This window comes from Lynx canadensis, chromosome D1 (genome assembly GCF_007474595.2).
Source record: "Lynx canadensis isolate LIC74 chromosome D1, mLynCan4.pri.v2, whole genome shotgun sequence".
Taxonomy (NCBI): Eukaryota; Metazoa; Chordata; class Mammalia; order Carnivora; family Felidae; genus Lynx; species Lynx canadensis.
Window position 1 is genome coordinate 101,918,695 of NC_044312.2, and position 14,621 is coordinate 101,933,315.

General features: G+C 37.0%; 1 protein-coding gene and 1 pseudogene across 1 annotated transcript; one reads left to right on the forward strand and one right to left on the reverse strand.

Annotated features, from left to right (window-relative positions):
- Window positions 1–1,441: 1,441 nt before the first annotated feature.
- LOC115526399 lies at window positions 1,442–2,424 on the forward strand (annotated as a pseudogene).
- Window positions 2,425–12,690: 10,266 nt separating this feature from the next.
- LOC115525843 (olfactory receptor 5M10-like) lies at window positions 12,691–13,638 on the reverse strand. The gene has a single exon (XM_030333237.1). It carries the CDS (start codon window positions 13,636–13,638, stop codon window positions 12,691–12,693), a length of 948 nt encoding a protein of 315 aa, XP_030189097.1.
- Window positions 13,639–14,621: the final 983 nt, after the last annotated feature.

Below are 14,621 nucleotides of genomic sequence, written 5' to 3' on the forward strand. Positions count from 1 at the left end.
TCTAACAGTCCAACCTGCAAATTTTAATCATCAATTAAAAAGGTTTTGGGTCAGATGCCATTATCACTAGTTTGTGTTATAAAAACAAATCAGATATGGTAGCTAGAATTTTTGTAGCAACTCAGTCTACACTGGTACATCACAGAGGTGAGACATCTACACATCATGAAAAATCAGCGGATGTGAGTTGGCAAACTTACCTCATTGATTCATCCATTTGTTCAACTAATGGTTATTGTATCAAATGATGTAGGTATTGGCCCAGGTTCTAGGGATATGGCAAAAAATAAAGTTCTTGCCCTCCTGTGGCTAACATTTTAATAGAGGACAGATTAAAAAATATGTAATAATTATTTATGTAAATAAATAATCATTTCAGAAGTGATAAATGAGGAAAAATAGATCACGGTCCATGATTAAAGATCTATTTGGAGTGGAACTTAACTTGAGAGATCTAAATGAGGTGATGCCATGAGTGACTCAAAGGCCTGGTAGAAGAAATTTCAAGGCAGAGGGATGGGCATATGCAAAGGTCCTGAGATAGGATTGTGCTCAAGATGTTTTAAAAAAAAAAACAACACTAGAAGGACAATGTGGCAAAAGAAAAAGGACTAGAGAGAGAATTTTATCTTAGACCTAACTGACAGCAGAGAAAATGCTGACAAGCTGTTTTAAGATTCCATGCATAATCTTTGGAAGGTATAGCAGATAAGACTTCCTGATGGTTTAGATATAAGGTATGAAATCAAAGGCATGAGATAAAATGAAATATGAACATGACATATATAATATAAAATAATCATAGATATTGGGATATTATGAGATAAAAAGAGACCATGAGATCAAAAGGGATATTAGGTGAGGAAACAACCCAGACTCTGAGTGGCTGGTTTGAAAGGAGATGAGATGGAAAAGACACCAAGAAACCTACGTTGCTGTAAGAGAATAAGGAAGAAACTGAACATCAATACATACACAACAGGCTCTCAAGAGTATATTCTACTCCAATTACAGAAGTTTTGTCCTTGTTGACAACAATACAACCAGTCTACAGAGCATCACCCCATCTCCTGATTTCCTGATGAAGCTTTATATCATGATCAGACAATGGCAGTAGCCATGTTGGAGCACCAGTGGTTGTGATAACATAGCCTAATGAGCTAAGTCGAATTCTGTATGTGCTAGCTGTGAGGTAAGAGTGGCAAAGCAGTCAGCATGGCAGGTGCATGGACTTCAAATATATTGTCCATTTCACCACCAACCACCTCAAGGCACCTACTGTAACTCTTCTATCACTGGGGCAACTAACAACCTATTTACACCTCTCTTTCCAAACCTGACTTTGTTTTAGTGCCCATTTACTTCCTTTAGTCTTGAAATGAATGCAGTTTATTTCTGGATTTATATCTGAAAAATTATTCTCTTATCAGAGAATATGACGATGAACAAACTTCCCCAACAAAATGGCACTGAGGCAACTGAGTTCATCCTGCTGGGACTCACAAGCCAACCAGGGCTGCAGCCCATCCTTTTTGTGGTGTTTCTCCTGATTTACCTCAGCTCTCTGACAGAGAACGTTGGATTCATTGCATTAATCAGGTTCACTCCATGGCTGCAAAACGCCATGTGCTTTTTCCTCACCCATTTACATGCGTGGATATTTTGTATTCTACTAACGTCTCACCTCAGATGCTTGGTAATTTTCTATCAGAGAAGAAAACCATTTCCTACATGGGGTGTCTGGCCCAATGTTTTGTTTTTGTGATTCTGCTCCTTATGGAGTATCACATGCTGGGTACCATGGCCTCTGACAGGTACATGGCCATCTGCCATCCCCTACAATACAACAGCAGAATGTCCAGGCCCCTTTGCATCTGCCTTGTCACTGCCCCCTACCTCTGGGTACCATGGTGGGCACAATGCAGGTACTATTGACCTACCGCTTATCCTTTTATGGACACAACATCATCAACCATTTCTACTGTGCTGACCCACCCCTCCTGATGCTGACAGGATCAGACACTTACAGAAAGCAGACGGCTCTATTTGTGTGTGGAGATTAACCTCACTGTTCCATCCTTATATCCTACTCATCATCCTTATCTCCTACATTTTCATTTTCACCACCATCATGAGGATCCCTTCCAGCAAAGGCCAGTGCAAAGCCTTCTCCACCCGTGGCTCCCACCTGATCGCTGTCGCCATGTTTTTTGGGTCCCTATTCTGCATGTATCTGAGACCAGCCCCTGAGCAGTCTGTTGAACAGGGAAAATTGTGGCAGTGGTTTGTATCTTTGTGAGTCTCATGCTGAATCTATTTATCTACAGCCTGAGGAACAAAGATGTGAAGCAGGCTTTGAGAACAGGGTGTCGGAGGAACTTTGGCACAATGGAGAAAAGGTGTATTTTGACAGTCTCCCAATGAAAAAAAAACAAAAACGTGTCAAAAACAATGAAAAAGCAACCCCTGTTGGTTGTACCTGAATGCAATTCTCTGGAGTAACACTAACATTGATTATATATGCACAGCTTCTGGCCAGGTGAGAATCCTAATGGCAGCCATGAAAAGGACAGTTGTTTGGAGATGATGACAGGTGGGAAACACAAGAGCAGAAGTCAGCTGCTTATAATTAAGCAGGGTCCCCTGTTTAGTCTCACTCAAGAACTCCCTTCCCCTTGATCAGTCTGCAGACAAGTCCTTCCTTTCAGCTCATAGGTCCACAATATTGACCATCACTGAGCTATTCTTATGAGCAAAGTGCAGGGCTTTGCAGTATGTTTCCTGAATATGAAAATAATTTACATTCACTTGATACACTACATAGTTTCCTTTAATGAAAGCTGATTATCTTCTCTAAAAAGGCTGAAAACTCTAATTCTGCATATTTGTTTCAATACGTTCGTTTTTGGTACATTCTTATGTCTACTTATCCAGAGTAGAAAACCATCTGTGCTTTATTATTTTCACAAAGAATCTGATAGTTGACGTCTTAACCAACACATTTGTTTCGATAGTTTTCCTTAATCAAAGCAGATACCTATAGGAATGGGCGAAACCCATTCTGGATATAGAAATTTCATGGCCTCCATTAGAGGCTTTTATGATTCTGTTCCGACCTTATTGACAATTACTTGCTCTGTGATTCTGCATATTACCTTGCTGTTCCGTTCATGTGTACCCATAAACTATTTTTAAAATAGCAGCTATTCTAAGCGTGGAAATTTGGGTTTAGTATTTTGCAACTAACTCGTAGCACAGCCATATTCCAGATTGCTTGATACTTTTTGAACTTGGGCTTTACTTAAGTGAATTAATATAGCTTACCATTGATATGACACATTTAGTACATCTTTTCCTTTTAATATTTCAGCAGTTTTTATTTTTCTCTCTTTAGGAAAATCTTTCTCCACGTAAGTTTCAGCTTCTGATCGGTTATTACATGAAGATAAGTTTCTACAGTTTTAATCTTTTTTCTTTCTTTCCTTTTGGACGTAGCGACGTGTATCGTCGCCACCACCAAATGGGTGCTCAAGTTTTCCTTTCTCCTCAAAAGCGTTGTGAGTGCTATTTCATTGTGTGTATGTGTGAATACAGTAGATATAAAATCATCACAGAGGACATTGGTGCATCAGATACAATTTATTGGAACCGAAATCTGTTTTACTTCATCTCCATGACACGGTACTTCTCGCTGTTGTGATGATGATGTTACAGCACAAGAAGAATTCTTCATTTGGTGGAATTTCTTTGGGTTGATAGACTTTTGAAACATTACTATGAAAATTCTCTCAAAATATCTTTTTAGGCCTTCAGCGCATTCTTACAATTGGAATAGCTGAATAAAAGTGGACAAACATCTTTAATACTCCTGAAAACCTAACGTTAAATTGATTTCCAGAAACACTGTGAATTGTTATTTTTCCTGACACTAACAACATATGGAAGTGCTAGTCCTTTAGAACTCTCTTAACTGATATTCAAGAGTATCCTTTTTTTAATGTTTTTGTTTTGCTTTGTTTTGTTTTGTTTTTGTTTTGTTTTTGAGACAGAGAGCACAAGCAGGGGAGAGGCGAAGAGAGAGAGGGAGACAGAGAATCTGTAGCAGGCTGCAGGCTCCAAGCTCTCAGCACAGAGCCCAGCAGGGCTTGAACCCACAAACTGTGAGATCATGACCTGAGCCAAATTTGGATGCTTAATTGACTGAGCCACCCAGGCGCGCCCCCACAAATGAGTATCTTAGTTCATGTTTTCATTACCAAACTTGTTACTCATCCATTTTTAGCATGTTTAAATTTATCAAAGTTCCATTCACAGCTTGCAGCATTTATTTATGTGTTGGGGTTAGTGATTCAACTGATTTCTAGGAACTTATCAAACCTTAACACTTTTACCACTTTATTCTCTTTGTGGCAAAATCTTTGCCCAATTATTGAGTGCTACCTGTCTATTTTTTTAACTTTATTTATTTATTTTGAGAGAGAGGGAGAGATATGTGAGTGGGAGAGGGGCAGAGAGAGGGAGAGAGAGGGAATCCCAATCAGGGTCTGCACTGCCAGCACAAAGGCAAACCTGGCCCTCGAACTCAAAAAGCTGTGAAATCGTGACCTGAGCCAAAACCAAGAGTCAGATGCTTAGCAAACTGAGCCACCGAGGCACCCAGAGAGCTGCTTATTTTAAATATTTTATAGTCAAACAGATTAACTTTCTGTCGTGAACTTTTCCTACTACTATTAAGCTCAGAAACATTTTTCTGATTGTTGAAATTTTCAGGATTTATTATAATTCTAATCAACACAGAATTTGTTTCCAGTGATTGAATGACTCACAGCTGAGGGCTCGGTGTGGGCATGTCGGTTCTTTGGGGGGGAATAATTGTTGGCAAAAGGGAAATTTAGCTAGGGATAAGGTTCTGTGTTTACATAACTGCGAAAAAATATGTGGCATTATGGACACTGGCAATGTTACAAAACTAAAATGTTTATATAAAAGTGTTAAGTAATGCACAATGGTTATAGATAAAACCACATTCTTGCTCGTCATTTATAGGCCACCAGCATCTCTCTGCCTTTCTGGAAAAAAAAGTCTTAATTCACTCATCTCCTTTCATCCTAAGCAGAACTCTCTATGCCATAATCCCATATATCTCCCAGTCAGGCGTGAGGACTAAGCCATAACATTCCTATTCATACCAAGACATGTTTATTCATTATTCAAATAATTTACTGCAGATATGTCTTGTATGCATAGCCATATTTGAATTTTATGTACATATTTTCCTGTATTTCATGAATGAAACCACCTTATGCATAGATGCCAGGTTAAAAATCTTGGATAACTAGAAGCATCTGATTTGCATTTCCTACAAAAACTTTTATAAGGAAAAATAATGAAGATGGAATTTTTACTAGCAATTGGAGCATATTTTACCTTTATATTAATTGTAAGAATTTATTGTTAGATGTATTTACATCTATATGTATTTTAAATGATGTGAACAAATAAGAAATAAACAGAAGTATTTCATCTAATTATACAATGAAGATAACATCATACATTTGTGAGATAATAAAGGATTGCTTAAAAATATTAAGATGAAATGGGTTAACATCTATATGTGCCAAAAAGATACTTGTTTTAGACCTAAAGACATCTGCAGATTGAAAGTGATGGGATGGAGAAACATTTATCATGGAAATGGACATCAAATAAAGCCAAAGTAGCAACACTTGTATCAGACAAACTAGATTTTAAACCAAAAATGTAACAAGAGATGACGGGCTCTATATTATAAGATTATTATAATATTATTGTAATATTATAATAAAGGGGACTGTCGAACAAGAAGTTCTAACATTTGTAGATACTTATGCCTCCAAATATATAAAACAATTAGTAACAAACATAACGGAACTCATTAATAATAAAGCAATAACAGCAGGGGATTTTAACACCGCACTTACATCAGTGGATAGATGAAGCAGAAAAATCAACAAGGGAGCCATGGCTTTAAATGACACACTGGACCAGATGAACTTAACAGATACATTAAGAACATTTCATCCTAAAGCAGCAGAATAAACATTCTTTTCTTTCTTTTTTAAAATATTTTAAAAATATTTTTCATGTTTATTTAGAGAAAGAGATAACAGGAGCAAGAGAGGGGCAGAGAGAGAGGAAGACACAGAATCCGAAGCAGGCTCCAGGCTCTGAGCTGTCAGCACAGAGCCCCACGTGGGGCTTGAACTCACGGACCGTGAGATAGTGACCTGAACCGAAGTCGGACGCTTAACCGACTGCGCCACCCAGGCGCCCCAGAAGAAACATTCCTTTCAAGTACACATGAGATATTCTCCAACATAGATCACAGATGAGGTCCCAAATAGGTCAGGCCTCAGCAAAGACAAAAAGATTGTGATCATACCATGTACATTTTCTGACCCCAACACCATGAACCTTGAAGTCAACCACAAGGAAAAATCTGGAAGGACCACGAATACATGGAGATTAGACAACATACTACTAATGAATCAATGGGTCAACCAGGAAATAAAAAAAAAAAAAAACATTAAAAAAAACATGGAAACTAATAAAACTAAAGACATGACAGTCCAAAATCAGGGGGTGCAGCAAAAGTTGTCATAAGAAGGAAGTATGTAGCATTACAGGCCTATCAAGGAAGCAAAAACATCTCAAATAAACAACCTAGCCTTACACCTCAAGGAGCTAGAAAAATAAAAACAAATAAAGCCTACAGTCAGAAGAAGAAGCTCAATAAAGTTTAAAGCAGAAATAAATGACATATAGAAACTAACAAACAAACAGAAAACAATAGAACAGATCAATGAAGCCAGGGGCTTACTTTGAAAAAATTAATAAAATTGATAAACCCCCTAGCCAGACCTATAAAAAAGAAAAGAGAAAGGACCCAAATAAATAAAAGCACGAATAAGAGAGGAGAAATAGTAACCAACAACCAACACCACAGAAATACAAGCAATTATAAGAGTATATTATGAAAAATTATATGCCAACAAATTGGGCAATCTGGAAGAAATGGATAAATTCCTAGAAAACTACAAACAACTAAAACTGAAACAGGGAGAAATACAAACTGGAACAGACAAATCACAAGCAAAGAAATTGAATCAGAAATCAAAAATCTCCCAACAAACAAAAGTCCAGTGCCAGATGGCCTCCGAGGGGAATTCTACCAAACATTTAAAGCAGTGTTAAATGTTATTCTTCTCAAACGATTCCAAAAATAAAAACGGAAGGAAAACTTCCAAACTCACTCCACAAGGCCAGCATTATCCCAATTCCAAAACCAGACAAAAACTCCACGGAAAAGGAGAACTACAGGCCAGTATCCCTGATGAACATGGATGCATATCATAAATAAATAAATATATATATATATATATATATATATATATATATATATGCAAGATACAAGCAAATCAAATCCAACAGTACATTAAAAGAATCATTCACCACAGTCAAGTGGGATTTATGCCTGAGCTGCAGGGTGGTTCAACATTCACAAATCAATCAGTGTGATAAACCACATTAATAAAAAAAAAAAAGGATAAGAACCATATAATTCTATAAATAGATGCAGAAAAAGCATTTGACAAAATACACCATCCATTCATGATAAAATCCCTCAATAAAGTAGGGATGGAGAGAGCATACATCAACATCATCAAGGCCATATTTGAAAAACCCACAGCTGATATCATCTTCAATAGGAAAAAAATAACAGCTTTTTCACTAAGGTCAGGAACAAGACAGGGATGTCCCCCCTCATCACTGTTATTTAGCATATTACTGGTAGTTCTAGTCTAAGCAACCAGACCACAAAAAGAAATAAAAGCATACAAATCAGCAAGGAAGAAGTCAAACTTTCACTCTTTGAAGATTGGCATGATACTCTATATAGAAATCTAAAAAGATTCCAGCAAAAATTTTCTAAAACTGATACATGAATTCAGTAAAGTTGCAAGATATAAAATCAATGTACAGAAATCTGTTGCATTTCTGTACACCAATAATGAAGCGGCAGAGAGAGAAATCAATCCGTCCCACTTACAATTGCACACAAAACAATTAGATACCTAGGAATAAACCTAACCAAAGAGGTAAAATGTCTGTACTCTGAAAACTATAAAACAGTGATGAAAGAAACTGAGGTGATACAAAAATGGGAAAAAATATTCCAGGCTCATAGATTGAAATAACCAATATTGTTCAAATGTCTATTCTACCAAAGGTAATCTACACATTGAATGTAATGTCGGTGAAAACATAACCAGCATTATGCACAAAGCTAGAACAAATGATCCTAAAATTTGTGTGAAACCCCAAAAGATACGCAATAGCCAAAACAATCTTGAAAAAGAAAAGCAAACCTGCAGGGATCACAATCCTAGACTTCAAGTCATATTACAAAACTGTAGTGATGAAAAATAGACACATGGATCAATGGAATAGAACAGAAAAACCAGAAATGAACCCACAACTACATTGGCCAACAATCTTCAACAAAGCAGGAAGGAGTATCCAATGGAAAAAAGATAGTCTCTTCAACAAATGATGTTGGGAAAATTGGACAGCAACGTAAAGAATGAACCTGGACCACTTTCTTACACCATACACAAAAATAAATTCAAAATGGATGAAAGACCTAAGTGTGAGACAGGAAACCATCAAAATCCTAGAGAGAACACAGGCAGCAACTTCTTTAACCTTGGCCACCGCAACTTGTTACTAGGTATGGCTCCTGAGGCAAAGGAAACGGAAGGAAAAATGAACTATTGGGGCTTCATCAAATTAAAAAGCTTCTGCACAGCAAAGGAAACAATCAATGAAACTAAAAGGCAACCTACAGAATGTGAGAAGATATTTGCAAAGGACATATTTGATAAAGGGCTGGTATCCAAAATATATAAAAACTTATAAAGCCCAATACCCAAAAACAAATAATCCAGTTAAGAACTAGGCAGAAGACATGAATAGATACTTGCCCAAAGAAGACATCCAGATGGCTAACAGACACATAAGATGCTCCACATCACTCGTCATCAGAGAAATACAAGTCCGAAATCACAACGAGATACCACCTCACACCTGTCAGAATGGCTAAAATTAACACCACAAGAAACAACAGATGTTGGAGAGGATGCAGAGAAAGAGAAACCCTCTTGTACTGTTGGTGAGAATGCAAAGTGGTGCAGGGACTCTGGAAACCAGTATGAAGTAGCCTCAAAAAGTTAAAAATTTCTATGATCCAGAAATTGTGCTACCAGGTATTCATTCAAAGAATACAAATACTGATCTGGAAAGATATATGCACCCCAATGTTTGTGGCAGCCTTACCAACATAGCCAAACTATGGAAAGAACTAATAAATAGATAAAGAAGTTAGTGTGTGTGTGTGTGTGTGTGTGTGTGCGTGTGTGTGTATAATGGCATATTCCTCAGCCATAAAAAGGAATGAAATCTTGCCATTTGCACTGACATGGATGGGATTAGAGAGTATTATGCAAAATGAGATAAGTCAGTTAAAGACAAATACCATATGATTTCACTCATATGTGGAACTTAAGAAATAAACAGATAAACATAGGGGAAAAGAAGAAACAGAAGCAAACCAGGAAACAGGCTATTAATTATGCACAACAAACTGAGGGTTACGGGAGGGGAGGTATGTGGGGAATGGTTTCAATGAAGCATGGGTATTAAGGAGGGTACTTGTGATGAGCACTAGGAGTCGTATGTAAGGGAAGGATCGATCACTAGATTCAACACCTGAAACAAATATTACACGGTATCTTAACTCAAAGGAATTTTTTAATTAAAAAAAAAAGAGGAAACAGGTTAAAATATGAAGGGAAAGTTTACACAATATCACAGTGTGCAATAAAATTTTATTTAGAAAAATTCAACATATTCCTACAAAATATGGCCAGGAAAAATTAATAACATACAGAGATGCTTGCTTATTTAATTTTAGGTGGCAGAGAGGCCACAAAACAAAATTTAAAAAAATTTTCCCATAAAAATGTAAATATTCTTCATATGAGGAATCATCAGAAATAACATGAACAGCAATCATCAAACTGATGTATGTCTTTTATTACTTAAAAGTATGTTTCAATTATTCTTCTGTTCCAATTAAAACATATTCCTTTCATAAGAGTGCAGTTGAGACAACAAAGAAGACAAACAATCTTAAATGATATGCCCTAATATTAATAAAGGCACAGTCAACTGGTTATGCTCAAGCATAACTAGTCATAAGTGCTTATGACTAAGTTGATGACTCCCAGAGAAAAATTTACCCACAGAAAAAAATTAACAAAAAGTTTAAAAAATAGCAAAAGCCATATTCAGAGCATTAAATGCAGCAATTCCCCATCCTAAAAAAACAATCAAGCATGTTCATGGAGATATGAGTTAATCCTTGCAATAATAGGATACAATATGACAGAAGCTTGCAAGACAAACTGTATGCAAAGAAGGTGCACCAAATTCATTGTAATAAGAGATTACAAGTACGTTTTGCTTTTTTTTTCAAAATTTAATTTTAATTTTGTTCCAAAATTGAAAAACCCTTTAGTATTTTCCAATTTACTTTTCTACAATTCATATGCAATATTCTTGTAACTAATTTCAAGTATGGTCGAATTTTCTGTATAATACTTCAAAAGTGATGTTCACTAAAAATATTTAGTCTGTATGAAAATACAAACATTATACTATCAAGTGAAAACTTAGTATTCAAACTTGTATAGGGCAAATGATTCCAATTGTGTCTCAGGAATTATAAGAATATGTATGCGTATCAAATCATTGAGAAAAATATAATAAAATACAAACAGAAGGGGCGCCTGGGTGGCTCAGTCGGTTAAGCAGCCGACTTCGGCTCAGGTCACGATCTCACTGTTCGTGGGTTCGAGTCCCGCATCAGGCTCTGTGTTGACAGCTCAGAGCCTGGAGCCTGTTTCAGATTCTGCCCCTCCCCCACTCGTGCTCTGTCCCCCTCTGTCTCGAAAATAAATAAACATTAAAGAAAATTTTAAAAATAAATAAATAAATAAATAAATAAATAAATAAATAAATAAATAAATATAAAATGCAAACAGAAGTTGCCCACTGGAGTAGGAAATGTCACCAATAAATGTCATTGCCTCACATCAGTTTATTTTTTTAATTTGTATATGGCAAACATTGTTGAAAGAATCAGCCTCATTCAATCAACTGAGACCTAAGAATGGAGCCTAACTTACTAAAACTGCAGGTCATTTAAGTATTGTTCTGGAAAAGCATTTGAATACATTACTGTAAATACAGGAATTGATTTCACATAAGCATTTACTACTGCCATCTTAGTTAATATCCAAGCACACAATATTAGAACACCGACATTTAAGATAATTTTTAGAAAATTTAACTTACATTTCAATATGAAGCCATCAGCTTGACTAATAACACGTAGGTTCATGTGCTAACGTGTTGAATTATACACCTCTTCATATAACTTCTTTACTATTACTTTTCACGATAGAAATTTTGGAAAATACTGCAACAGCCTTATTCACCAAATAATGAGTCACAGACACTTTTATGAACCAAAGTAAACATTAGGTGTTCTCCTCAGAAAGATAAAGACACACCGCTCATTTGTAGAATGTTTCGGGGCATTCTTAGGTCTACAGAGCCAATTGATAGACTCTATTTATTAAGTCTGAATAAATTGGATCTAAGTCAGAAGTACTAAATGAAATATATATCTAGATTTCTATTATACTATGATTGAACTGGATCCATGATTCTGAAAACTTATAAGCAGGTGTTGAGGGTATTTTTTTCAAAATTGAGGAGCATAAACAATATTTATAATAAGACAAAACTTTTTCAGGATATCTATAATATTGGTTGGGAAAAAATATGGAAAGCTTAAACTTATAGGGGATCCATATATTTAAAATCCCCCCGGGGCGCCTGGGTGGCTCAGTCGGTTGGGCGGCCGACTTCCACTCAGGTCATGATCTCATGGTCCATGAGTTCAAGCCCCGCGTTGGGCTCTGTGCTGACAGCTCAGAGCCTGGAGCCTGTTTCGGATTCTGTGTCTCCCTCTCTCTGACCCTCCCCCGTACATGCTCTGTCTCTCTCTGTCTCAGAAATAAATAAACGTTTAAAAAAAAAAATAAAAATAAAATAAAATTCCCCCAATGTAATATAGTGATTACTCAGGCACAAGACCATTGATCTATATCACTCATTGAAGAATAAATTATTTCATAATTCTCTTTTAAAATGTTTAAAACTAATCACTCTATTTTGAACCTCATTATGGCTCTCTAGACCATATAATTCAGAGGAGATGAATCTCCCATGTTCCAATCAAACTGAATTAATTCTAATATTTATCCCCAGGAAAATAAAGACGTTAAAGTGTTTTTGGGAATTATTGGAAACTACACAATTTACATTCTGAGATTTTTTTTTGCTAAGGAAAATACTGTTTCAACATTACAATTTTTATTAAAGCTATTACTTTGTGGAGAAATTTGCTAATGTCATTGAGAGTTTATGTGATATTCCATCATGACTATAGAGTAGTAGGTTTGCCCTGTGAAGGGACCCACTATGTTATTACAGACACTCAGTAATTACAATGAACAAATGCTACACTGCAGTTTTATGAAAGAGATTTCCCTGAATGACTTGCTGCATAGCATGGATCACATGCTTGTTTCTTAAACTGTAGATCAGTGGGTTCAACATTGGGCTCAAGAAAGTATAAAAGACTGCAATTATTTTGGACTCCTCCACAGACTTCTCAGATGGGGTCCTTAAGTACATGCAGAAGAGGGTTCCATAAAATAGGGTGACTGTTGTCAAGTGGGAACCACAAGTAGAAAAGGCCTTGTGCCTGCCTTCAGCAGAACGGATCCTCAAGATGGCTGCAATAATGAGAAGGTAGGAAAGGACAATGATGAAGAGAGAGCTTGACAGGGTCAAGCCAGCGACTACCAACATCGCCATCTTTTTGACATAAGTGTCAGAGCAGGCCAACATTAACAGAGGAGGATCTGCACAGTAGAAATGATTGATTTCAAGGGAGCCACAGAAGGACAAGTGAAAAGTCAGCAGTGTCTGGGAGAGTCCATTAAGGAAGCCACAAGTATAGGGGACCATGACTAGAGAGATACAAACGTTCTTAGACATTCTGCTAGTGTAACGTAAAGGGCTACAAATGGCTACATAGCGATCCAATGCCATCGAAGCCAGCATGTAAAGCTCAGTGATCACCAGGGCAATGAAGAGAAGACACTGTGTGAAGCATCCAGCATAGGAGATGGTCTTCTGGTCGGAGAGGAAGTTGTGCAGCATGTTTGGAGTGATATTGGAGGAATAGCCAATGTCCACGAAGGAGAGGTGGCTAAGGAAGAAGTACATGGGTGTTTGGAGGTGAGAATTGGTCCTGATCAGCATAATCATGCAGAGATTGCCTGCCAGCGTGATCAGGTAGATCACCAGAAACACCCCAAACAGGATCTTCTCCAGGACAGGGTCGTCTGTGAGTCCCAAGAGAATGAATTCTGTCACTGTAGTGTGGTTTAGGGAAGACATTCTCTTATCCCTTTTAAACTGAGAGTGACAGAGAAAGTGAGAAATTCCATCTGATCCAGAGTCTCTGTTTATTCCACCCATTTCATCATTTATTCATTGATATATTCATCTACCAGAAAATTTCTCTTCTAACAATACATCAGAACGTCTACATAAATATTTAGTACATGTCACTGTACTGTCTTTTTGTCCTATATCTCAAATGCCAAACATACACACACTTTCTCTGTCTCCTGTGTATATATATTCATATATGCACATTTCATATTAATTATTATCTACTAATGTATAATATTACGTATTTTATGTATACACATGTTCATACATTTATGCCTTTCTTCCCAGGGAACTCCATATTTGAATTTGGTCACACTTTGAGAAAAAGAAAACCCGTGAGATGAAATTCAGCAATGAAAAGGTGCAAGAAAGGTTGCCTGGGTGGCTCAATCAGTTAAGCTTCCAACTTCGGCTCAGGTCATGATCTCACAGTTCACAGGTTCAAGCTCACATCGGGCTCTGTGCTGACAGTTTGGAGCCTGGAGCCTGCTTTGAATTCTGTGTCTCCCTCTCTGTCTGCCCTTCCCCCACTTGTGCTCTGTCTCTCTCTCAAAAAATAAATAAATAAACTTTAAAAAATTAAAAAGAAAAAAAAAGATTAACTCAATTTGGGGGACTTGGCTGGCTCAGTCGGTTAAGCGTCTGACTTTGGTTCAGGTCACGATCTCACAGTTCGTGGGTTCAAACCCTGTGTCAGGCTCTGTGCTTACAGCCCAGAGCCTGGAGCCTGCTTTGGATTCTATTTCCCCGCCTGTCTCTGCCCCTCCTGTGCTTGTGCTCTGTCTCTCATCTCTAAAATAAATAAGTAGATAGATAGATAGATAGATAGATAGATAAAATAGATCTTTTTTTAAAATAAGAAAAGATGCAGGTAATTAGCATCATTCAAAGGGACAAAAATGAGCTTGCATTTCTAATGTCCCACG